Raw genomic sequence first — 22,594 nt, forward strand, 5'->3', positions numbered from 1 at the left:
ATTAGGCCACATGAAAGCAACTGAACCCAAAAATATATTAACCAGTATATAACTGCACTCTCACACAACACGCCTGCAGCAACAGTTAGGACTCCTCCCTCCCTTTTAAAAGCGTTTTGCTTCTGAGGACATTGTGGTTGTAAAACCACATGCTAGTAGTCTGGCCCCGGTGTGATCAACCAGTTTCTGCTGGAATGTGACAGCGGAACCAGGGCCAGATTAACACTTTGTTGTACCCTGGGCAACAATATTCAAGGGCTCCATCATCACGACCCAAGGATCACCATAATGTGGTCACATACAGAATATTTTACTGTAATATGCAGTAAATATACTCAATGCTTGAATGCCTGACAACACGTAACCCGCCCAGAGTAACCTTTGACCCACCTCGTGTGGACTGACCAATGAGGAGAGGGTCTTAACTTGAGGCCCTCTCTTCATTGGTCAGTCTGCATGAGACTGACTCTCAACTGACGTTCAGTCGTAGGCAGCGAAGCGTCTCTGTGCAGCGCAAAAGCCCGGGTGGACAGTTTGTTTAATACAGGGTGATCATATTTCCATTTCCAAACAAGAGGACAGGGGATCTGTGCCTATGACGTCACACTATGGCAACGCCACACAAACCATGTTGGGACCCATTTTTTGTAAGAACTAAATTAATATCAGATTCTGCCAATAAAAGGGCTCTAAAACAATTCATATGTAAATATTTTGCATATTTAATGCAAAATCTAATTTTTCTGCTTTAGTGCTGCAACAAGGTTTTATTAATAATAAATTATTATACCTTTTGTTTTACTACAGCATCGGTAAGCTTCCTGTGCACAGATTATTAAGGGTGCTTGTTTCAGCGGTGAGATTAGACGATAGAATCAATGAAAAAATAAGTTGTCACACACTCCATGGAAACTTTCAGAGAATCCACAAATAGTGGCTTTCAAACGGTTTTGTTACTTAAAAGTTTAGAAAAGAAGCAGATGAGACAGCATGTCTGATAATTTAGTTTTTCATCTGATAATATTAGAACATGTCAGTAATGTCTGAGGGGCTTTTATAAAAACTGTATAACTAATACTACTGGAGAGGGTATGAATTACACAGAGGCTTCTGGGGAGCCCAGTTATGGGGGGGGGGGGGCATTTTGCCTTGGCCCCCAAAATGTCTTGAAACGGCCCTGGGTGTGTGACTGAGTTTTGAAGGTGATCTGAATTGTATCAGATGTATAAATATGACATGTGTATAACTTATTGTTTTATACAGGTAAAAACGTGTCGTGGAGATAAATCTACCTACATTTGACTTTTCAACACTTTGTTTTGTTTTCTTGTTTTTATTTAACTATTTTCCTGTCCTGTCTGTCTCTCATCTTCCTGCATCTCCTCTTAATTCTCCAGAAAATCTGTTGCCTGGATTCTTACCTTTTCACCTCATCAGTTACTTTTGAGCAGATCAAAGGGATCTCCTGACCACACAGAGGAGAGCGCGTTTTCGATGCTGCGTGAGGTGACATCACCACAGCACAGGTGATGAGCTCCGCAGTAGCGCGCTTCAGGCACAAATAAGACAAAATAGAGAACATGTGCGGACATGAACGATCGTGTGCTAATTATAGTTTTTTGGTTTCGCCACTTTGAGAATGGACCGTGCGCTGGAAGCAGCTGCCTGGATCGTTGCACAACAATGCGGAACCGGTTCGCAGCAGCGCAAGTCTGCCGGCTCTCCCTCGCGCTGATCTGCCGGTACCGGCTCTCCCTCGTGCTGATCTGCCGGTACCGGCTCTCCCTCGCGCTGATCTGCCGGTACCGGCTCTCCCTCGCGCTGATCTGCCGGCTCTCCCTCGCGCTGATCTGCCGGCTCTCCCTCGTGCTGATCTGTGGCTCTCCCTCGCGCTGATCTGACTTGCTCTGGTTTGCGCGCAACGGCGGGCGGGAAGGGGGGGCGCTTTTGAAAGAGTTGTGCGACACAACGAATCGATGACGCAATTCGTTGCCAACGCTTTTAGTAATCGATTTTCATCGAATTTATCGATTCGTTGTTGCAGCCCTAATGTGTGGTAACGATATATATCATGATATATTCTTTTCTTCCGCTTATACATGTCAAAATGACAATTTTTTTATGCTCACATACCAGCTACATGGCAGCAGAAGAACAAATACTTGTAAATTTATAAAATGCCATTTAAACTAAGTCACAGATGTCCCAAAAGTCAGAAAGCCTGTGTGTGAATCGTGTAAATAAAACAAATGGCGTTTAAGGGAATTAGCATCAACAAGCTATTAAGACAGATACAACTTTACTGTTGTCCAGAATATTTTACTGAGGATGTTTTCTGCTCAGCATTTGACTCCTTTAACACAATCCAGGTCCGTACAATTAACGTTACCCCGTCTCCTCAATAAGCATGTTTTCTTTTACATGTTTTGCGCTGCTGCTGTGTTTTGTCTAGAGCTAAATGCAGCTTGACAACTTTTCTGCACTGTTGCGGTTAACTAGTAGTGTCAAAATGTCTACCGGTGGCTAAATTTATATCATATCAACCGTATACCGGCTATACGGAGCCCAAGTCCCAGGAAGATGGGTGGTTGCCTGGACCGATTCAAAGCACATAGTTTATTTTATTTAAAACTTTTGAAACCTTTGAAGTGTTTAATATGTCATGCTGACCATTACCAGTATTACTATTAGAGGTGCCTGAAATCAGAATCGCGATTTATTAAGAATCAGAATAAAACTCGAGAGTCGATCCTATCTGAAAGCCTTTCTGTCAGCTGCCATATTTCCGAGCGTCCCTGAACGCTTCTTTGCTGGAGCTAGTGCTAGCATTAGCTGCTCCTTATGCGCTCTCTCTGTGTGCTCCTGCGCTACAGTCTGTTGAAATACGACACTTTTCCTATTATTCAGTATGCTGTTTTAGTCACGAAGTAAGTTCCATTATGTTTAATGATGTTTAAATGGTTTTATACTGTTTGGTTTGTGTTTCACGTCGCCGTTATGCAAACTGTCGAATTTCCGAGCATCCCTGAACGTATCATTGCGCCGGCGTTAGCTGCCTGCGCTGCAATCTGCAGAAAAATAGCAGACTTACCTTTATTATTGTCCTGTGTGCGTTTTATGAGTACAAAAGTAAGTTCCATTGTGTTTTATAATGTTTAAATTGTTTTATCCTGTTTAGTTTGTGTTGGTGTTCAGCACCGTGACGCATAATTGACGCTTGTTAAGACTCATTAGTGAATTAGTCCTGACTAATTAGTTAGTCTTGTGTTCAGTGATAAGAGTTACTGGTTTATGTGAATACATGCTGCTGCATGTTATAAAGCCTGTTTATTATTGGTCACAAACTCCTCTCAAAGTTGTCTCACATTTCTGTTGAACTAGAAATGAATCAGCTCCAAATGCAAACAATGACAAACTTTTTAGAGCGGGAGTGTTTCCACAAAAGGTTTTTGAACATGTTAGAAAATTTAAGCAATAGAAGATCCGTGCCCTGTGACTCATGCAAGGAACATTTCAGCCTTTTCAAGCTCTCTTGCAAATATTTTGCCACTAGCCGTAGCTTCAGAATGACCTCGTGTCTCAATCATCCTTTTAATGTACTCACAGTCGGCTGATTTCCACCCCAAATCAGCCAGAAAGTGACATGTTGAGGAGAAAATGTAGCTAGTGTTTCACATGTTTTGGATTTTCCACCTGCTTTATGCTGGTGAAATGAAAGAAAACACCCTCTCCTTCTAAATGAGTCATTTGAGCTCAGTTTAAAAAAATAATTAAATTAACTGCCAATACTGTTGAGATCAATTAATAAACAGGTCTTTACTTCAGCTGCCTCCTCTGTTGGTCGTGATTTGAGGCCTGATTCCAGCTCCCGTGCAATGAAAAAAATAAATAAACTCAGAGCCTTTGTGTGAATTTCTCTAAAATTGACTGTAGTTTTGCTTTCATCAACCTGGTATGTTAAAACGTGTGTGTGTGTGTGTGTGTGTGTGTCCCTCTCTTTTTGACAGGCTGTGGTGGAATGAGCAGTGTGTGTGTGTTGAAGAGGAAAGAAGTGCTCTGGCAGGATTCATTCAGCCCCCACCATAGAAGTACGTCTCCCAGCATGCCTGTGGTGCTGAGTAGTGGAGGACATGCCCCCCCAACTGGACCACCACCCCAGGCCACGCCCCCCAGCCAGCAGGTAATGCTCCGACTCCTGTCTCCCTTTAATGAATGTATAAACAAAGGTTTTTGTGAATAATCAGACTGTAAATAATCCATGTTTAATGAAAAGAAACCAGTTACTGCGTTTTGTAGACCAAAGTGGAGTTTTAAAGTTTAAAAAATGTTCAAAAGTTTCATATTTGATAACTTCACTTAACAGTTTTTTTTTGGGGGGGGGGGGGGGGGGGGTTCTAGAGGGTTCTCTTATCTCGCTGTTAGCATTATTCTCTTATTTTTACTTCCAGGCTCTGCCATGATGCCAACAGAAAAACAAACTTCTTCTTTTTCTTCTTCATGTGCTAACTATTGTCGATGAGCAAACTGAAAAAGCTAGCTGCACTGAACATGGCTAACTGCCGTAATGCATGTATAAGAGCACCCCCAAGAACACCTGCCCCCTCCACATAACTGTTGATTGCAGTATCTGGTCTGAAGAGGGCTGCAGAGTGGTGTCAGATATGAAACTGGTCAAGTTTCTAACACAACAGTCACTGGGATCAATGCTAAAGCTCTAGCTTAAAGTAAAAAAAAAAAACCCATTAAGTGTTCTCTAACTGGTAACAGACACCTGGAACCGGTCTCAAACTCCTCCCCATTTAGTTTCTGTGAGCCAAAAATGTCAGGAAACAATCATTCTGTGCTACGCCACAAAGATCTTTGCTGAGTCTTCCTCCTGGCTCGTGTGTGACGGCAGCAGATGGAGCCTCCGCTCGTCACATGGAGCCACAGAGGAGGAGCTGATAAAAACATCACAACTGTCGTCTGTTTTGGCTTCGTTTGCATTTAACCACGACGATCTCTGTGTGTTTACGTCTGATATGATAAATGCAGCCAAATCAGGGAGAGTCCTTTGCTTCCTCTTCAGCCCGTTTGGAAGTAAAATAAAACGTTAAAGCAGCTTTTGGGACTTTTAGTTCAAATAAAAACAGCAGCAGCAGCAGGATCACCAATGAAAACATTCAGCAGAATGTTATTTTCTTATTCAAAAATAAGTTAGAAATCTTAGTAAAACTGATTATACGGTTTGTATCAGGTCGTGTTATTTATTTTTCTTTACGTTTCCAAATGACAACCGGCTGTCTCTTAATTCATGTTGACTAAATGTTCTTTGGTGGCGACGAGGAGGAGTTCAGTGTTTTCTCTCCGAACCCGGAAGGCAAGAAGTCGCCTCACTGGTTACTGGAATGCTCGAGTTTTAGAGAACAGCATGCAGCTCCAAAACCTTGATGCAAAGGGTGTAGGTAATGAGTTAAGACTCTTTTTATGTGTCTTACGTATTTTCTAGATCAAAAGGAGAAACTGGTAAAGTTTAGTACTTAAACTAGGGTTGCCACAGTTATTGTGACCAAAATTATCACGGTTTTCGGTATTATTGCGGTATTTTTTAAAAAGTGTTACATTTTCAGACAATTAAATAAACCCTGTATGTCAGGAAAATATTGTCCTTAGTTTGTGTCTAAATTTTGCCTAAAATGTGTTATTTTGTAATTATGTTGTTTATTTGTTTACATATTTCCCCTTTAGTCTTTAAAATACCAATATTTGCCCATAACTTCTTATTTTTTGTCTGTTTGATGTCATCATTTTAAAAATATTAGATCAGATGATACTCGGTACTCAAGTAGCCTTCTAATCAGATACTTTTTTACTCTTACTTGAGTAATAAACCCTATATCAGGAAAGTATTGTCCTCGGTTTGTGTCCTTCCAGTGAGCTTTGCAGATGTGGGAAAATGTCATCAGGCAGTAATCGTTGTTAAATTCATAATTATTCTCGGAGAGAGACCAACTCTTATCTGCCCCTGGGAGCCCCGTAATGCATAGCGTCATTTCAACATGGGGGTGTCCGCGACACGCTTTATATGCAGGTAGCGGCGCTGCGGCTGCTTTATATAGCGACTCGTTGCATTCTCCCTCAACCCAAATCCTCGGATCACGCATTTTAGCTAAAATGCTACTGTTAGCTTGCCCTCCGTTGACTGTAGAGTTGTGGGTGATGGTCACGCAGATGTGTCATGAGATTTGAAGCATTGCTGCCTTTCACAGACACTTTTTCTGCACGTGCTGCAAACAGGATAGCCGTCTTCTATCAGCTGTCCCTCGGCATTCTTCACATATCCAGAAAATGCCCGTACTTCCCACTTTGTCTTCTTTGAGGGATAATAAATGTCCTGAGCGCTGCCGTCTCCTCCTTTGGCCATTATTTCAGCTTTAGCCTCAATAAAGTTTTGTTGTAAACAACAAAGTGCGCATGTGCCGCCGGCAACTTCAGCAGATGATACGGTGGCTGGTAAGGGTCACCGCGCCTACACCGCAGCCACGGTAATCCACCGAAATAATATATTACTTAAAAAACAAGACGGTTATTATTATTGTCAACTTTTTTACCGGGGTTTACCGCTACAACGGTTACCGTGACAACCCTAACTTAACCACTCTCTCTCACACACACACACGCACGTGAACCTCTACAGATTCAATCCTAATTTCCTCTGAGGTTAATTATATCCTGTCCACGGTGAAGTTGCTGGTTTCGTTTCTCGCCGCCCGTAGTCCCAGAGTGATGCTAGTGTGTCTCCTCAGGGCGTGGCGGGCGCTGGACGTTCCCAGGATGATGCCATGGTGGATTATTTCTTCCAGCGGCAGCACGGAGAACAGCCTGGCAAACACCGCTGGCCCACCGGAGACAACATCCATGACAGTCAGGTGTGCCAGCGGCCTGGAGCAGCGATATAAAACCTGTTGTTCCTCATTATTGAAAGTGATTAAAGTTTGGTTTATGCATTAGATCAGAGCGAGAAGCACAAACTGTCTGTTTCTATGTTCAGGTGCGTTCCATGGACGAACTGAACCACGACTTCCAGGCCCTGGCGTTGGAGGGACGCACCATGGGAGAAGTGAGCTCAACGTTCCCTTTTTCCTTTTAAAAGTGTTTAAATTAAATCTCGGAGGTGTGACAAAAAGCGCACCCATCTTCATTCGTAACGGGGAACGCTGTTTTGTTAGCAGAGCACATATGGGCTAGTAGAAGCTAACTGTTAGCATTAGCAACTCCACAACAAAGCAGATCTCCTTCAAGATTGTGTTATTTGTGGACATGAAGCATTAATGTTGCAGAGTCGGTGGTAGCGTTTCATTGCTGTCAGCCCATCAGAGGAGAAATGTTCAAGTATCAGGAAACAAACGGCTACTTTCTACTCCGGCTGAATTCTACATCTGCAAACCAGCGCACCGGAGCTCTTTTTCCCCAGAGTATGACCTGCGAGGCATTCATTCCTACTAGAGACCGCTGCAAACGTATTAAAATATGAGTGACAGGACAGTCTGCTGGTTTCTTCTTTGTAGGACGATCTTTTGTGACGTCAGTGATTGTTTCTTGCATTGCGTCACGGTAGCGTGTGGCAAGAAAGAGCATGTTTAGCCTATAATTCTGTTGTTTTACACGTTTGGAGGAGGATTCAGCCAAGCGGATGGATCATTCTTGCTGTGTGGTTGTTTGTTTGGCCCGTGGGAGGCTTGATAAAAAGTTTTATTGGGATTTCCTCCGTAAACGACCGCGAAGTACGAAAGAGGTGATGGGAAGCGATAGGGCCGAACGATTTTAGGAAAAGATTGGATTGCAATTTTTCTAGCAGAAATTGCGATTTTGGTTCAATTCACGATTTTCTGCAAACAAAGGTCCAACCCGAGCCTGCCAAGCCGTCCGGTAGATGAAGTGAAAAGATGGTCTGGATTCTAACCTAGTAGAACAAATCATTCACATTAATATTTACTATTTAATCATACAATAAAAACAGTTGAAGCTGTTGATATTTTCTCCCATTATTTTATTTATTTTTTAATGTGTTTGTGAAGCAACTTGTGATTTTTATCCAGAGAGGAGCTTTATAAAAACATGTTCTACTCCACAAATGCATGGAGGAGATCTGTAGGTAGAAACAGCGTTTAAATGTATTAAATAAACAGTTTTCCTGCTTTACTGCGGCAGGCTGAAGCCGTCTGATAGTTTTTCCTCACTAAAGCGTCGGCTCCGTGAGAGACGCACGCATTCTGACACCTTAGCTTGTCTGAGCTACGTGTGCCGTCAGAAACATTCAAACCATTTTTAAAAGAGAAGCTGAGCTTTCAGGTCGACTAAAGTGCGTGAGTCCGCACTCGCGCTGATGAAGCATAAACCAGGCTTTAGAAATCAGCCTGAACCTGCTGATGTGGGAGGAGTCTCTCTCTCCCTTAAGCCGGCGTACACTGGGCGACTTTTTCACTTTTTTTTTGAGCCGATTGTCCACTCGTGCGAGAATCCACGAGATCGGGGCGAGTTTTGCGCCGAGCGGTCGTGTAGTGTACAGGGGGTTACGAGAGGCGATTAACACCACGTGACCAGCTACCGATCAGCAATCGTGAGCTCGCACGGACTTCTGGAGTGTTTGAAATTTTGCTCGTTCCTCGTGAGGGTATCGCACTGTTGAAGCGGCACAGCGAGCGGCTGCGACCCTAAAAGCATCAACGCCGCTCGCCCGCTATTTCCCTAATAACACACGTTATTGTTTTTATTTCTACACGTTTTTTTACTCACAAAGATTGTCAAGAAAGCGTGTTTGTCGTGTTCGTGTCAAATTAAACTGATCACAAAACACAGATTTACTTTCTTTATTTCGTTTTCCTCATCCAACCCCCATAAATCCCTGTGTGTCCTCCTGCAGCACTCCCGAAGGACAACAGGCAAAACAAGACAAAAAAGTCTGACGTGTTGAGTAAAAACTGCTATTTTTAGCATATTTTTAGGTCCGACGTGTTGCTACCAGACGTACAGTGTGAGCACACGACTCGTGAGATCTGCCCTGCGAGGAAGTCGTACAGTTTGAGCTGAAGCTGAACGCTGCGAGTGAAAAAGTCGCACAGTCTCCGCCCGGCTTTACTCAACTACGTTCTCTCTGTCTCTGTCCCGGGCTCACCTACGGTGCATTGTTATGGGCTCTAGCAGCGCTGTGTGTGGGAACATAAAACAGGGAAAATAACCTGAACACGCAGCTCTGTCAGCCGTGGAGTTGGGCTCAGCTGTGGACGCCACCATAACACGGGGGTGGGGGGGGGGAAGAACCCCAAATGTAAATAAAAGTTGCACAGCTGATCCTGGATCAGTCAAAACCGCTAAAACGGCAGCTTTGACGGTCACGTGATCGTGCGGTTTGAAATCTCAATTTCGGTCCAAAAACGAGACCGTTGAGCTCCAAGGAGCGACCCGGCCTCCCAGAAGAAAGCCTGCACTCCTGCAGCAACGGACGGTTTGTGAGGCTCACTTAGTTCACGGTAAGTCTTTGTGACGACGTAAACATTCATCTTTGTGTGTTTTTAAATCCACTGAGTCGTGTTTTCCCGTTCCGATTCAGGTGTCTAAACTCGCAATCATAACAATAAAAAATAAATGCGGACAGAAGACTTGCCCAGCTTTCAGTCGCGGTGAGGGTTGATCTGCTTTCTTTGGCCGTCGCCCACTGGTGACGTCACCAACGCTGTGACTGCTGCTGCTAGCCAGACCGCGGCTCTTTCGTTTCCAGACGAGATCGGCTCAACTTTCCTTAAAACAAAATAGTCGCAGGCCTCCAAACGTTTGAAAGCCTTTATTTTTGTTATGAGTCAAGAGCACAGGGCTCTCTGCTGAATCGGAGTAAACGTCTCCCCGGCAGTTTTAGGAAGAAAAATAAACACCGGCGTGTGGGACCAACGTTTTCCGTCGTCCCAGAGCTCATACAGGCTTTTAATACCTTTAATTTTGTTTTTAATACAGATTTTAGTCTTCTCTCTAAACCTCCTCCCGTCTTTAGACGGTAAAATGTTTGTTTATCGGAGATTTTGACCGTAAACTCTAGAAAGTTTACGCTGCGTATTGATGGCAGGTGTTTGTTTTGCCACCCAGACACTTGCACATGCACACAAAGACGAAAAAATACGTCAACAAAGATTCTCCTGTAGAATAAAAACATTGAAACAATGCAGCCGTGGACCTCTGCAACAACTTATTTACCAGTTTTGGTTTTTGGGGAATAAACAAATAAAAGTGTTGAGTTTTGTAACGATCTAAGAATTAAGGCTGCAACTAACGACTATTTTAATAGTCGACTATTGAAACGGTGAGTCGATTAATCGGGTAATAATTAAAATTTTCTTAAATTTAGCATGAGATTGCTTTAATTATGTGAAAAATGATGATAAACAAGAGAAAGTCTTTTCAGTGTTGAGGAGCGATGTGGAGATGAACCAGCTGCTAAGATCCCAGAATCCAAACTCGGGTTAAAACCTGCCAGAAGCGATGGGAAACATTTGTGCCTGACCCCCCCCCCCGGGCAGAAGTGATGCTCCGTGGTTCTACTGGAACGTTGTGAGATGGACGCGGTTTCCTCTCTTTGTTTTTGCAGCAGCTCCTAACTAAGAAGTTCTGGGACACGGACGACTCGGGCAAGGACGGACCAAAAGGGATCTTCTTGGACCAGTGGAGGGACAGCGCGTGGGGCGCCTCAGGTATCGAGCTCTTCTGGTTCTTGTTGCCGAGCCGCACGCGTAGTGATGGGTACCGAATTCGGTACTTTTTAAGGTACCGACCGAATTCCACAGTACCGACCGAGCACCGATTCACTTCATTTGAAACGGTGCCTCGTTTCGGTACCCGTCCTTCACAACGAGAACTTGCCTAGACAGCTGCGCATGCGCAAGAGCGTTATGTCGTCGGTCGCTGCGAGCCAGTTGTAAACAGAGCAGCTCCGGTAGGTAAATAAAATGTTTAAGATAACGTTAGCTTGATTTGTTAGCTTCCGCTTCGCTAATGGTGCGTTCGCTTTCTCCTCGGAACTCCGAATTTCCGACTAGAAGAACATGAACGCGCTCTAAAGTTTGGCTTCACTTTACTAAATGCGACAGGTGATTGGGTGAAGATGAAACCAGTGACAACGATCTAAGTGTGAGGCATCATCGTTTAAATCTGCTCCAGCAGCTAAATAAACTGTTTAAGATAACGTTAGCTTGATATGTTAGCTTCCATTGCCACCGTTGTTGTCAGCTAATGGTGCGTTCGCTTTCTCCTCGGAAATTCTAACTTCCCAGTAGGAAAAATCGAAAAGGACGGCAAAAGGAATGAAGATACACAGTGAATTTAGTTCACAGTAAAGATGTTTGCTTCAGTTTAATTATCAACTTATAAAACTACAAGGACGATGTTAAAATACAAACTTGTATGTTATTTATCGTGATATTTATCAAATATGATTATATATTGAGAAAAATATATACTTATTATAAAAGAGAATTAAAAATATTAAACACTCAAAAGTATCGAAAATTGGTACCGTTAAGTACCCGTATCGATTCAAATGTCAAAGGTACCCATCCCTACGCACGCGTGGATCCGCCTTAATTATCCCCCCTCGTGTTTTCTGTGACAGATCACTCGGTGTCTCAGCCAATCATGGTGTCGCGTCGGCCGGGGCAGGGTTTCCACGGCGGGGGTGAGGTTGGCGTGGGCTCGGTGATGTCACCGCGGTCGGAAAGCGGCGGACTGGGAGTCAGCATGGTGGAGTACGTTTTGTCGTCCTCGCCGGCCGACAAACTGGATTCCTGCCTGCGGAAAGGACCATACGTGAGTGTGTCCTCCGGTTTGTTCTGCTCGTGTGTCTGCCGCCCGCCGCTGACGGAGCTCCGCTCTCCGCGCAGGGACAGCGGGACGGGGAGGTGGAGGAGGAGAAGAGGGAGAAGCCCAAGACGTCGTTCGAAGGCGAGAAGCTGAAGGAGTTGACGGAAAGTCAATCCGATGTCATTGGTGATGTCATCAATCCTAACGGGCTGCCCGTACAGAACGGCCTCGACGTCGATGTGAAGGAGTTTGGGTAGGACGCTGTGATGTCATAGATGAACGTGTTACTCCGACGTTCTCTAACAGAGCCTCTGGTCCCTGCAGGCGCCCAGCGGGCAACATGCCCCCCACCGGGCCCGAAGGCGACCTGCTGGGGGGCCCCGGAGGCGTCGGGGCCGAAGGCTTGGCGCCCCTTGTAGGCAGCGGAGGGCCCAAACCTCCAGAGGACTTCTCCGGCGTGGAGCAAGGTGGCGTCACCATGGATCAGATGGAGTCTGTAATGGAGCCGCTCCAGTTTGACTACAACTCCCAGATGCCCATGGACTCCGCGCCCACCGTGGGCCTGTTTGATTACACCAACCAGCAGCAGGTAGCGGCCGCAGCACAGGCGCCGTGAATGCAGCCGACAGGAAACTGTGATTTAACCGCTGTCGTTCCGTCTGCAGCTGTTCCAGAGGAACAACGCCCTGGCGGTGCAGCAGCTAACAGCAGCCCAGCAGCAGCAGTACGCTCTGGCGGCGGCGCAGCAGCCCCACATCGGTGCGTCTGGTCATCGGTCTCCCACCGCCTCACGGTGGATTTCTGAGTATCGGATAATCATTCTGTTTGGTTTCCAGGTCTGTCTCCTGCGTTTGTGCCCAACCCCTACATCATCAGCGCTGCTCCGCCGGGGACGGACCCCTACGCAGCCGGGCTGGCTGCAGCGGCCACGCTCGGTCAGTCGATGTTTTAGTTTTTTTAAGAGGTTAAAGCGTTCGTCTCACCCCTCCTCTTCCATCTGTGTTTGCGCACAGGGCCGGCGGTGATGCCGCCGCAGTACTACGGCGTGACCCCCTGGGGGGTCTACCCAGCCAACCTTTTCCAGCAGCAGGCGGCTGCAGCCAACAGTTCAGCCAATCAGCAAGCAGCAGGCCAGGGCCAGCAGAACCAGCAGCAGGTTGGTGTTTAACGCGAACACGCCGCTCCGCTCTAGCTTCGGCATTAAATCAAACCGTGTCATTTTGTGAAGGTGATGCGAGCTGGGGGAAACCAGCGCCCTTTGACCCCCAGCCAAGGCCAGCAGGGTCAGCAGAATGACCAGCTGGTTGCAGCAGCAGCGGTAAACTCCGCCCTCGCCTTTGGGCAAGGCTTAGCAGCGGGGGTCCCTGGTGAGTTCCGTCATCCTGTGAAGTAAAAAGCGATCCCGGGTCAGGTGGAGCCGAACCGCCACCCTCAGTGTCCTTCTGTTCCCGTTTGCTCCCCAGGCTACCCGGTCCTGGCACCTGCAGCCTACTACGATCCGACGGGGGCGTTGGTTGTGAACACCGGGGCCCGGAGCGGCCCCGTCCGCCTTATGGCTCCTGCCTCCGTCATCTTATCTCCTTCTGCAGCACAAGCAGGTCAGAAGAATCGGGGGCTACTTTTAGGCTTTCATACAAAAAGGTTCTTCAAGGTTGGAATAGTTTCAAAAATGCTAAAAATAGTTTCCTGCCCGCCTCCTTGCTCCTCCAGTGGCAGCAGCAGCAGCCTCTGCAGGTGGTGCCAACGGGGGTCTGGGCGGAGGAGCCAACGGTCCGTTCCGTGCCATGACTTCCCAGCAGCCTCAGCAGCAGGGGGGCCCTGGCGGCGCTCTGGGAGGAAGTTCCTTCTACGGCTCCTCGTCCCTCAGCTCATCCTCCCAGAGCTCCTCTCTCTTCTCACAAGGTTCCGCTCAGCCTGGACCCGGTTCTGCCTCTCTGGGCTTCAGCCAGCCCACCTCATCCTCCCTCGGCGCCACGCTCGGGGCCACACTGGGGGGCTTTGGCACCGCAGGTAAGAACGCACCTCTGCTGTCAGTTTGCTGGCCTCGTTTGGGGGGTGTTTCCTAAAAGGAGGTCTCCGTCTCCCTCTAGTGGCCAACTCGAGTGGAGGCAGCGGCTCCAGGAGGGACTCCCTGACCGGCAACAGTGAGCTGTACAAGCGCACCCCCTCCAGCCTCACCCCCATAGGTCACGGAGGCTTTTATAACGGCACTCTGGGCTTCAGTCCATCCCCCGGTCCCGTGGGAATGCCCCTTCCCAACCAGGGGCCGTCCCACTCCCTCACACCCCCACCCTCCCTGTCCAACCACAGCTCTTCGTCCAACCTCAACCTTGGTAAGTCTTATTAACCGAACCGGCCTTCGTGGAAGGGGCTAGCTCACGGGTGATTCTGAACGTCGTTACATCCCATAATAATTATCATCATGCTGCACTTTTAGGGTTTGAACGTGTCGAGTCACGCAGCTTCTCTGGAGTTATTTACCGGCTGAGACTCGCTGAGGCGCCGATGTAATTCGGTGATTAAATGAGGGCTAAAAGCCTCGTTAGGCGCTAACGATGGGTTGGCTCTCTGGTGCTAAAGCGGCCGTAAACAGCTTTACTGTGCATCAACTCTAACGGGGACTTTTATTATATCCACGCGTTTTGGAGTTTTGACTCGTTTCCAAACTTCGGTCCGACCTCGTTAACGTGGAGCGGGAGAGTTAAATCTTTACTGTTATTGGAGAATAAATCAAACCTGGGAGGAAAAAAACATCTTTTTATTCAGTTTCAGCTAGGGATGCAAATTATCGAGTAATTCATTAATCAATAGTCGTTTCATCTTATCGATCGATGATCGATTAATTGATAAGCGGCAATTTTTCTGAAAAGTTGAACTTCCCTCTGAATCGGTTCCATCTACTGTATACGTAACATAAAATGCTATCTTCTGTATCATGTAAAGACAAAATGCAAACCATATTCCCTAATCAAAGATTAATTGTTATGGTTGTTCTAGAGGGGATATTGTACCCCAGCTCAATGTACTTTATCACTTCTTGAAATCCCTGTCCATCAACAACGTTTATCAGCAGCATGTCTGTAGTAACCATGTTACATATTAGCTGGGTAATGCCCTCTGCTTTCATGGAGTCACACACCCTTGTTCCCAACGCTGTGGTGAATGAAGGCTAAGAACCTCTCGCTGTTTGCAGCACGGCTGAATGTGGCATATTTAGGTGGTAATTCAACGAAGTTGTGGAATTGTTGTACTTCAAAATACTTCCACATAATGTGCATGTGGGGTCGTTGTCGTTGACCACTCCGTTTTGACGTCTTCATCCTCGGTGTACCGATCGTTTCTCCTTTGTCTGTTGTCGTCAGAGCCCAGCTTTGCTTGTGTTTCTGCGTGTGCGTCAACTATGTCTGGCGTCAAGCACACCCCGCGAGGACTGGCGGGGAATTACGGACTCAAAATTCAATTAATTGCAATTAAATCATTTTACTTGAGTAATTTCTTATCGACAATTATTTGATAATCGATTGATTGTTTCCACCCCTAGTTTCAGCTATAAAAAAATAAACTTAATGTTTGGAATATTTTGGATATGAATTTCTAAAACGAGGGTTTTCCTTTTACCTTTGAAGTTTAAGATTTGTTTTACTATTAAAAACCTTTTAACGTGTTCCAAAGGAGCGTGTAGTTGGCTGTTTATCTGCAGATGACGAACGTTTCTCTCGTCTGTTCCCACAGGAGGCCTGACCAACGGCAGCGGCCGCTTCATCTCTGCTGCTCCAGGGGCGGAGGCCAAGTACCGCAGCGCCGCCAGCTCGGGCTCCTCCCTCTTCTCTCCTAGCAGCCAGCTTTTCCCGTCGTCACGGTTACGCTACGGCATGTCGGACGTGATGCCCTCGGGTCGTAGCCGCCTTCTGGAGGACTTCAGGAACAACCGCTACCCCAACCTGCAGCTCAGAGACATCGCCGGTCACATCATGGAGTTCAGTCAGGACCAGCACGGCAGCAGGTAACCATAGCAACCGCTTCCGGATTCTGGGTGATGCCTTTTGGTGAAGATCGTCTTCTCTGTCCAGAAGTTTTATAATCCTTTCAAAATAAAACAACCCTGTGGGAGTTCCTTCTGGCCGGTGGTGTGCTGAAAAATGCGCCCCTACCTGAAAATGACGCTGCTTTATCACATATTCTTTGATTTTTCGTATTTTGATGACATCTGGGCCTCATTAGGAGGAGAAATGTCCTTATTTATGGTTTTGTTTTGCTGGTTTGAGTGAATCTGTGGAGCTGAAACGTTTGTTTACGTCCTCCGACCTCGCGTTACTCTAGTGTAAATATTTTAGGTTCACTTTTCGTCTGATGGTTACGCAAACGAGACGTTTCAGCACAGCGTGGCTGGTTTATTCTGCGTGTCTTCCATTAATAAAAACGCAGTTTATTAGTCGCTGCTCTGTGATGTGATCCTCCGTCGGGCTAATTTAGCAGCAGGCGACCTCGGAGTGGTGATTTCAGCCTCTGGTGTCGCGTTTTCCTCTGACATGAGTCATTTATGTCCATCCAGCCTTCACACAGCAGACTTTTCCTGTCCCGTCTTTTCACCTCCCAGGCTGCTTTGTTCTTCCTGCTGCGTCTCATTTAGTCCGGCTGTTCCCTCCGGGCCGTTTCGTCTGCAGAGAAGCCGTCTGGAGTCTCCTGTGGTAATTTCTCCTCCTGTTTGGCTTTTTAAGGTTCATCCAGTTGAAACTGGAGCGAGCGAGTTCGGCCGAGCGCCAGCTCGTCTTCAGTGAGATCCTGCAAGCGGCCTATCAGCTCATGGTGGACGTGTTTGGAAATTACGTCATCCAGAAGTTCTTCGAGGTATGAAAGTCTGTTGAGTCGACCCCGTTTTAGCTATATTCCACCAGGAAGTGACACCTTTTGTTTATTTATTTATTAGTTTGGCAGCCTGGACCAGAAGCTGGCTCTGGCCGAACGAATCCGAGGCCACGTGCTGTCTCTGGCCCTGCAGATGTACGGCTGCAGGGTCATTCAGAAAGCTCTGGAGTTCATCCCCTCAGACCAGCAGGTCATCGTGAGTGTGCTCCTCGCTCCCGTTTGCATGTAAACAACACAAACCTCTGACCTGCAGCGAGGGTCTGCAGTGAATTCTGTCGTTAGCGACACGGAAACCTAATAAAAGAGCAGTTTGGATGCAAATGTTGAGCTGCAGGTAGGATGACTAAACGCACGCCGGCTGGAAGCACAGCTGCATACATTTAGTGTTTTAGAGAACGGGTTCTGTGTGTGTAAAAGTAATGCTTATCCATCTTTCCTTAATGGGCGCCAGTAGATTTCCCAATAGGGCATCTGTTAAAAAGTCCTCTCGCTCACCCCTCCCCTCTCTCCTGCAGAGCGACATGGTGCGGGAGCTGGACGGCCATGTGCTGAAGTGCGTGAAGGACCAGAACGGGAACCACGTGGTGCAGAAGTGCATCGAGTGTGTCCAGCCGCACGCGCTGCACTTCATCATCGAGGCCTTTAAGGGACAGGTGGGTTCCACTAACTCAAAGTGTTTCCTCGCTCAGTCACCGAAGCCTGCCAGCACCTGGCTGACACGCACGCCGTCATCGCCTGGAGGCAGCCAGCTCGTTGTCACAAAGTGCACAGGCTCGGTCTTTCTGCAGGGACGGGCTGCGTTGCCTTAGCAACAGGAGCTTCATCCCGTCGACTGCCTGAAAAATAAATGTTAAATGAGCCGAAAGTGTTAACGTGAGACCTCGCTAACGGTTTTATTTCCCGGCGGGCGGCTCAGGTTTGTCTCCTTAGCTGGAAGCTGATGAGGAATTTACTCTCGCCTTCCCGGCGGGATGGGACCGGCTCGGCGGCGTGTTCGCTCACCTCACCTTGGTGAGCGTCGCTCTGAACGCCTAACGGTGAATAATGGTGTGTTTCAGGTCTTCGCCCTTTCCACTCACCCGTACGGCTGCAGGGTCATCCAGCGCATCCTCGAACACTGCCTTCCCGAACAGACGCTGCCTATTCTAGAGGAGCTGCATCAACACACAGAGCAGCTAGTGCAGGTAAAACACACACACGCGCGTTTGCCTCCATTTCAGGATGACAACTCGGTGTGGCTCAAATTAGCTCTTCCCCGAGCCTCCAGATTTTCAAACTTGGCCGAGTCTGACGTGACGTCAGAAGCACCAGCTGTCCCCCTCACGTCCTAGTTAACGTGTCTGGGTTTGTCGTTTAGGACCAGTATGGGAACTACGTGATCCAGCACGTTCTGGAGCACGGCCGAGCCGAGGACAAGAGCAAAATCGTTGCAGAGATCCGAGGCAACGTTCTGGGACTGAGCCAGCACAAGTTTGCCAGGTGAACTCCTCCACAGACTCCCCAACCGTATCTCTAGAGGACAGTTTTCAGTTCAGCCTCTTCAGACTCGCAGGGTATCGGCGGGTCCTTAAAAAGTCTTAAATTAGCTTTTTCCAAACTTAAGGCCTTAAAAATCCTTAAAAAATGACAAATAATCCTTAAAAACACAAAATTCTTTTTTTTCTATAAACATTTTGTGAAGTTCTAGTTAGTGTTCAGCATTTTTTGCGTATGATGTTGGCGTAAGCGGAACCGTACACATTCAGTTGGTTGTGAAAGGGGGCTACGTTTAGATGAGCACATTAGCTGGTTAAGCTAGTGGGAGCTGGCGCCGTGGGGAAGTTTAATGGTAACTGGGTGGTTAATCCCACGTTAACGACGTGGTTAGCACCGGTTCCAGGCAATAGCTGGAAATTATAGCTTAAATGTGGTCAAAATGGCCTTAAAAAAGGTCTTAAAGTCTTACATTTGGCTCCCTTAAACCTGCAGATACCCTGGACTCACCTGGAGGCGCAAGTCCCACCTGCGCATGTAGCGTGGAGTCCTTGATAGTGAACGTTTAAAACACAACAAACGTTCTTCTTACTGTTAAAGAAAACCGATTAAGGTTCCGTCTTTGAGGCTAAAACTGAGTGTCTGCATCGTTTTTCTCATCCAGTAATGTGGTGGAGAAGTGTGTGACGCACGCGTCCCGGGCAGAACGCGCCCTGCTCATAGACGAGGTGTGCAGCCTGACGGAGGGCCCCCACAGTGCCTTATACACCATGATGAAGGATCAGTACGCCAACTACGTGGTACAGAAGATGATCGACGTGGCCGAACCCACGCAGCGGAAAATCGTGATGCATAAGGTTAGTGGAGGGGTCGCCGGGAATGCTGGGTAATAAATGGAGGATCTCCAGGAGGTTTTTGATCCTCAGGCGGTTTGCAACCTTCAGTCCACCTCAGTGAAACTTTTCAGCGCTGCAGCTGTTACAGGACACTTAGAAAAGAGAGCATTTATAAGTTTTAAACATTTCTCCCAGACGTGCGCTGTATGGGTTCCTTACAGAACAAAAAAGGCCGCAAGTCATGTTCTCGTGCTGCACGTGTGCTAGCAACACGTCGCAGCTTCCAGTCCAAAAACCTGAAAGGGAGGAGACTGTTGAGCCGTTATTGATGCCTGTTGTCCTTCAGGCTTGCCGTAGTTAGTGATGGGTACCGAATTCAGTACTTTCTAAGGTACCGACCGAATTCCATAGTACCAGCCGAGCACCGATTCACGTCATTTGAAACGGTGCCTCGTTTCGGTACCTGTCCTTCATAACGAGAACTTGCCTAGACAGCTGCGCATGCGCAAGAGCGTTATGTTGTCGGTCGCTGCGAGCGAGTCGTAATCAGAGCAGCATGGTAGAAGAACGCACGCTAAAGCTTGGGTCCACTTCAATAAATGTGATGGGTAACTGGGCGATGATGAAACCAGCGACAACGATCTAAGTGAGACATCCTCATCTTAATCAGCTCCGGTAGGTAAATAAAATGTTTTAAGATAACGTTAGCTTGATATGTTAGCTTCTGTTTCGCTAACGGTGCGTTCGCTTTCTCCTCGGAACTCCGAATTCCCGACTAGAAGAACATGAACGCGCTCTAAAGTTTGGCTTCACTTTACTAAATGCGACGGGTGATTGGGTGAAGATGAAACCAGCGACAACGATCTAAGTGTGAGGCATCATCGTTTTAATCTGCTCCAGCAGCTAAATAAACTGTTTAAGATAACGTTAGCTTGGTATGTTAGCTTCCATTGCCACCATTGTTATCAGCTAATGGTGCGTTCGCTTTCTCCTCGGAAATTCTATCTTCCCAGTAGGAAAAATCAAATGAAAAAGGACGGCAAAAGGAATGAAGATACACAGTAAATTTAGTTCACAGTAAAGATGTTTGCTTCAGTTTAATTATCAACTTATAAAACTACAAGGACGATGTTAAAATACAAACAGTTGTATGTTATTTATCGTGATATTTATCAAATATTGTTATATATTGAGAAAAATATATATTTAATTATAAAAGAGAATTAAAATAATAAACACTCAAAAGCATCGAAAATTGGTACCGGTAAGTACCGGATCGATTCAAATGTCAGATGTCCCCATCCCTAGCCGTAGTTGTAGAAGAACACGGGTTCATGACAGCTGGAGGGTAGAGACAAGTAAACGGAGGTTTTGGGGATTATTTGACAACAAACACACTCTTCGCTGTGTGTGTGTGTGTGTGTGTGTGTGTGTGTGTGTGTGTGTGTGTGTGTGTGTGTGTGTGTGTGTGTGTGTGTGTGTGGTGAAAGTATAAAAATAAAAAGTGTGTGGCAACGGAAGTAGCTGGGCAGCTGTGTGGGGCGTGTGAGCGGTTCTGGTTCATTTGTGTCGTGAAGTCTTAAGTTTTAAAGTTAAACGGTTAAAAAAAGTAGCTAAAAGTGAGGATCACAGTGCAGGGAGACAGTTTCTCTCTGGGTTTGTTCAGATATCACCAGTGAACAGATTTTTCCCCCCACATGACTGAAAACAGGAGTTGCCCCCAGTCAGGATCTATAACAGCAGCTAAATCAACCCGTGGTGCTTCTGAACAGCGCTGATGAAGTTAGTTTTGTTGGGTTTCGGATGCGTGTGTGTAAACAAAAGTGTCACCTCTTTAGGTAATCCCGATAATTCAGTCGTCGGTTTCCACGGTGACGGTGCAAACGTAAAGACGTGATCCTTGTGTTGACGTGTTTTCACAGATCCGGCCCCACATTCAGACTCTGAGGAAGTACACGTACGGAAAACACATCCTTGCCAAGCTGGAGAAGTACTACATGAAGAACGGCGTGGATCTGGGTCCCCTCTGTGGCCCCCCTAACGGCATCATGTAACAACCCCCCCCCCCCCCCAACTCACCTTTCTCTATCCCGTGTCCTCCACCCTGCTGTCTATCAGACACTTCAAATATCCCCCCCCCCCCACTGAAGATGCAGAGTACCCCTCACACCGCTGTTTCCATGACAACCCCTCCGAAGGAGCTTGTTCCTACAGGCAGCCTTAGATTTTGGTCTTTTCGTCACCCCTCCCCCACCCGAGTTTAGGCCTGCTGAACTGGGGCAAGCAGGGCATGTGGGGGGTGGGGGGGGGAGAGGGAGGTGAAACCCAGTCTACTCATCGCTTCACTCGTCTTTTTTCTTCCCTTCCTTTATCCCCTCTTTTTGTTGTTTCTCATGAACTGAAAAAAAATTCACCTTTTGCTACTGCTGCACCCCCCCCCCCCCCCCCCCCCCGATATTTACCACTATGAGAGTATTTAATTTGTCTCACACACACACACACGCAGCTTAACCAGCAGACAGATCATTTAGCATGGGAGATTCGTTTTCTGGTCTTGCTTCTATAAATATAACGTGTATACTTGGTGTAGACCTTTGCATATATATATAAATATATATATAAAACTTTGTAGTTTTTCTGGTTTTTGATGTTGATTCTGTATCTATAATGTATCCTAGTAGTGACCACATACTTCTGACTGTATAATTGTACATTTGTAAACCCTTGTAATGTAAAAGTGCTTTACCACCCTTTTTTGGTATGAGAAGAAAACGAAACGGTAAAAAAAATTCACTCTAGAAAAAAAAACTGCATTTCATTGTATATTCTCGCCTCATTGGTTGTGACATATGAGTTGTTGTATATTGTAAATTGTAGTATAAATTTTTTGTTTTGAAAATCCCTTTCTATTCAGCGTAGTACCTGTACAAAGATTCGCCACGCTTGGTTTTATCTTTCTCGTCACTGATAACTTCAGAACCCGCGGATCTCCCACTGGCTCCTGATTGGACGGATTCTGTTAGACTTAGTGGTGTCTTCTGAGTTTTTGACTTTTTATTAAAAAAAATCTTTTATAGGAGTGCTTTACCCCCTGAGATGTTTGCGTACGGGTTTACCGACCGGGTGGGAGGAGTTAATTTTACTCATAAGCCCCTCCCCCTTTGCTTCCCGAAGCCCTTGACTTACCCATGATGCTTCAGGGGTAAATCCACGGATTGTACAGAGGAGGTTTCGGTTCATTTTCTCTCTCGTGCTGTAAGTGCTGTATCATACGTGTCCTTTTGGGTGAGAGCGGCGCCGTGTACATTTGAAGCAGCCTTGTGTATATTTACTACGAGCACACCTGTAACCATATGTGTATAGTTAACAGAACCTGTGTATGCTTATTGCCTGGGCAACTATTTTTTGTAACTCCTGTTGTAGATTGTCTCCTAAACAATTGTGTGATCTTTATTTTGAAACCAAACTGAACAAAACAAACAAAAAAAACTTTGAAAATTTAACTGTCTTGAGTGTGTTTTTGTGTGGTTGATGTTTTTTTGTTGTCTTACCTGGATCCTCACCTGAGGAGCAGGATGTTGAGTTTTCTTTGCACC

The 22,594-nt window shown here is 46.5% G+C and overlaps 1 protein-coding gene across 3 annotated transcripts in view; it reads left to right on the forward strand.

The window, feature by feature from the left end:
- pum1 (pumilio RNA-binding family member 1) overlaps nt 1–21,068 on the forward strand; it is a 34,987-nt gene extending 13,919 nt beyond the window's left edge. For 2 of the 3 annotated variants that reach the window (XM_054745295.2, XM_070547544.1), the window contains exons 2-23: nt 4,008–4,180; nt 6,786–6,908; nt 7,031–7,099; nt 10,616–10,718; nt 11,636–11,829; nt 11,904–12,076; nt 12,148–12,412; nt 12,489–12,582; nt 12,660–12,758; nt 12,837–12,979; nt 13,052–13,190; nt 13,287–13,421; nt 13,534–13,833; nt 13,914–14,156; nt 15,556–15,826; nt 16,542–16,671; nt 16,751–16,885; nt 17,205–17,342; nt 17,748–17,873; nt 18,047–18,168; nt 18,827–19,019; nt 20,921–21,068. In XM_054745295.2, coding sequence (XP_054601270.1) covers nt 4,019–4,180; nt 6,786–6,908; nt 7,031–7,099; nt 10,616–10,718; nt 11,636–11,829; nt 11,904–12,076; nt 12,148–12,412; nt 12,489–12,582; nt 12,660–12,758; nt 12,837–12,979; nt 13,052–13,190; nt 13,287–13,421; nt 13,534–13,833; nt 13,914–14,156; nt 15,556–15,826; nt 16,542–16,671; nt 16,751–16,885; nt 17,205–17,342; nt 17,748–17,873; nt 18,047–18,168; nt 18,827–19,019; nt 20,921–21,052 — 3,489 coding nt within the window. In that variant the 5' untranslated portion in view covers nt 4,008–4,018 and the 3' untranslated portion in view covers nt 21,053–21,068. Of the gene's footprint in view, nt 1–1,406; nt 1,527–4,007; nt 4,181–6,785; nt 6,909–7,030; nt 7,100–10,615; nt 10,719–11,635; nt 11,830–11,903; nt 12,077–12,147; nt 12,413–12,488; nt 12,583–12,659; nt 12,759–12,836; nt 12,980–13,051; nt 13,191–13,286; nt 13,422–13,533; nt 13,834–13,913; nt 14,157–15,555; nt 15,827–16,541; nt 16,672–16,750; nt 16,886–17,204; nt 17,343–17,747; nt 17,874–18,046; nt 18,169–18,826; nt 19,020–20,920 lie in introns of those variants that run through there. The other variant, XM_054745296.2, reaches the window with a different exon arrangement.
- The last annotated feature ends 1,526 nt before the right edge of the window (nt 21,069–22,594 follow it).

The sequence above is a fragment of the Nothobranchius furzeri genome, chromosome 19 (genome assembly GCF_043380555.1).
Source record: "Nothobranchius furzeri strain GRZ-AD chromosome 19, NfurGRZ-RIMD1, whole genome shotgun sequence".
NCBI classification, from domain to species: domain Eukaryota; kingdom Metazoa; phylum Chordata; class Actinopteri; order Cyprinodontiformes; family Nothobranchiidae; genus Nothobranchius; species Nothobranchius furzeri.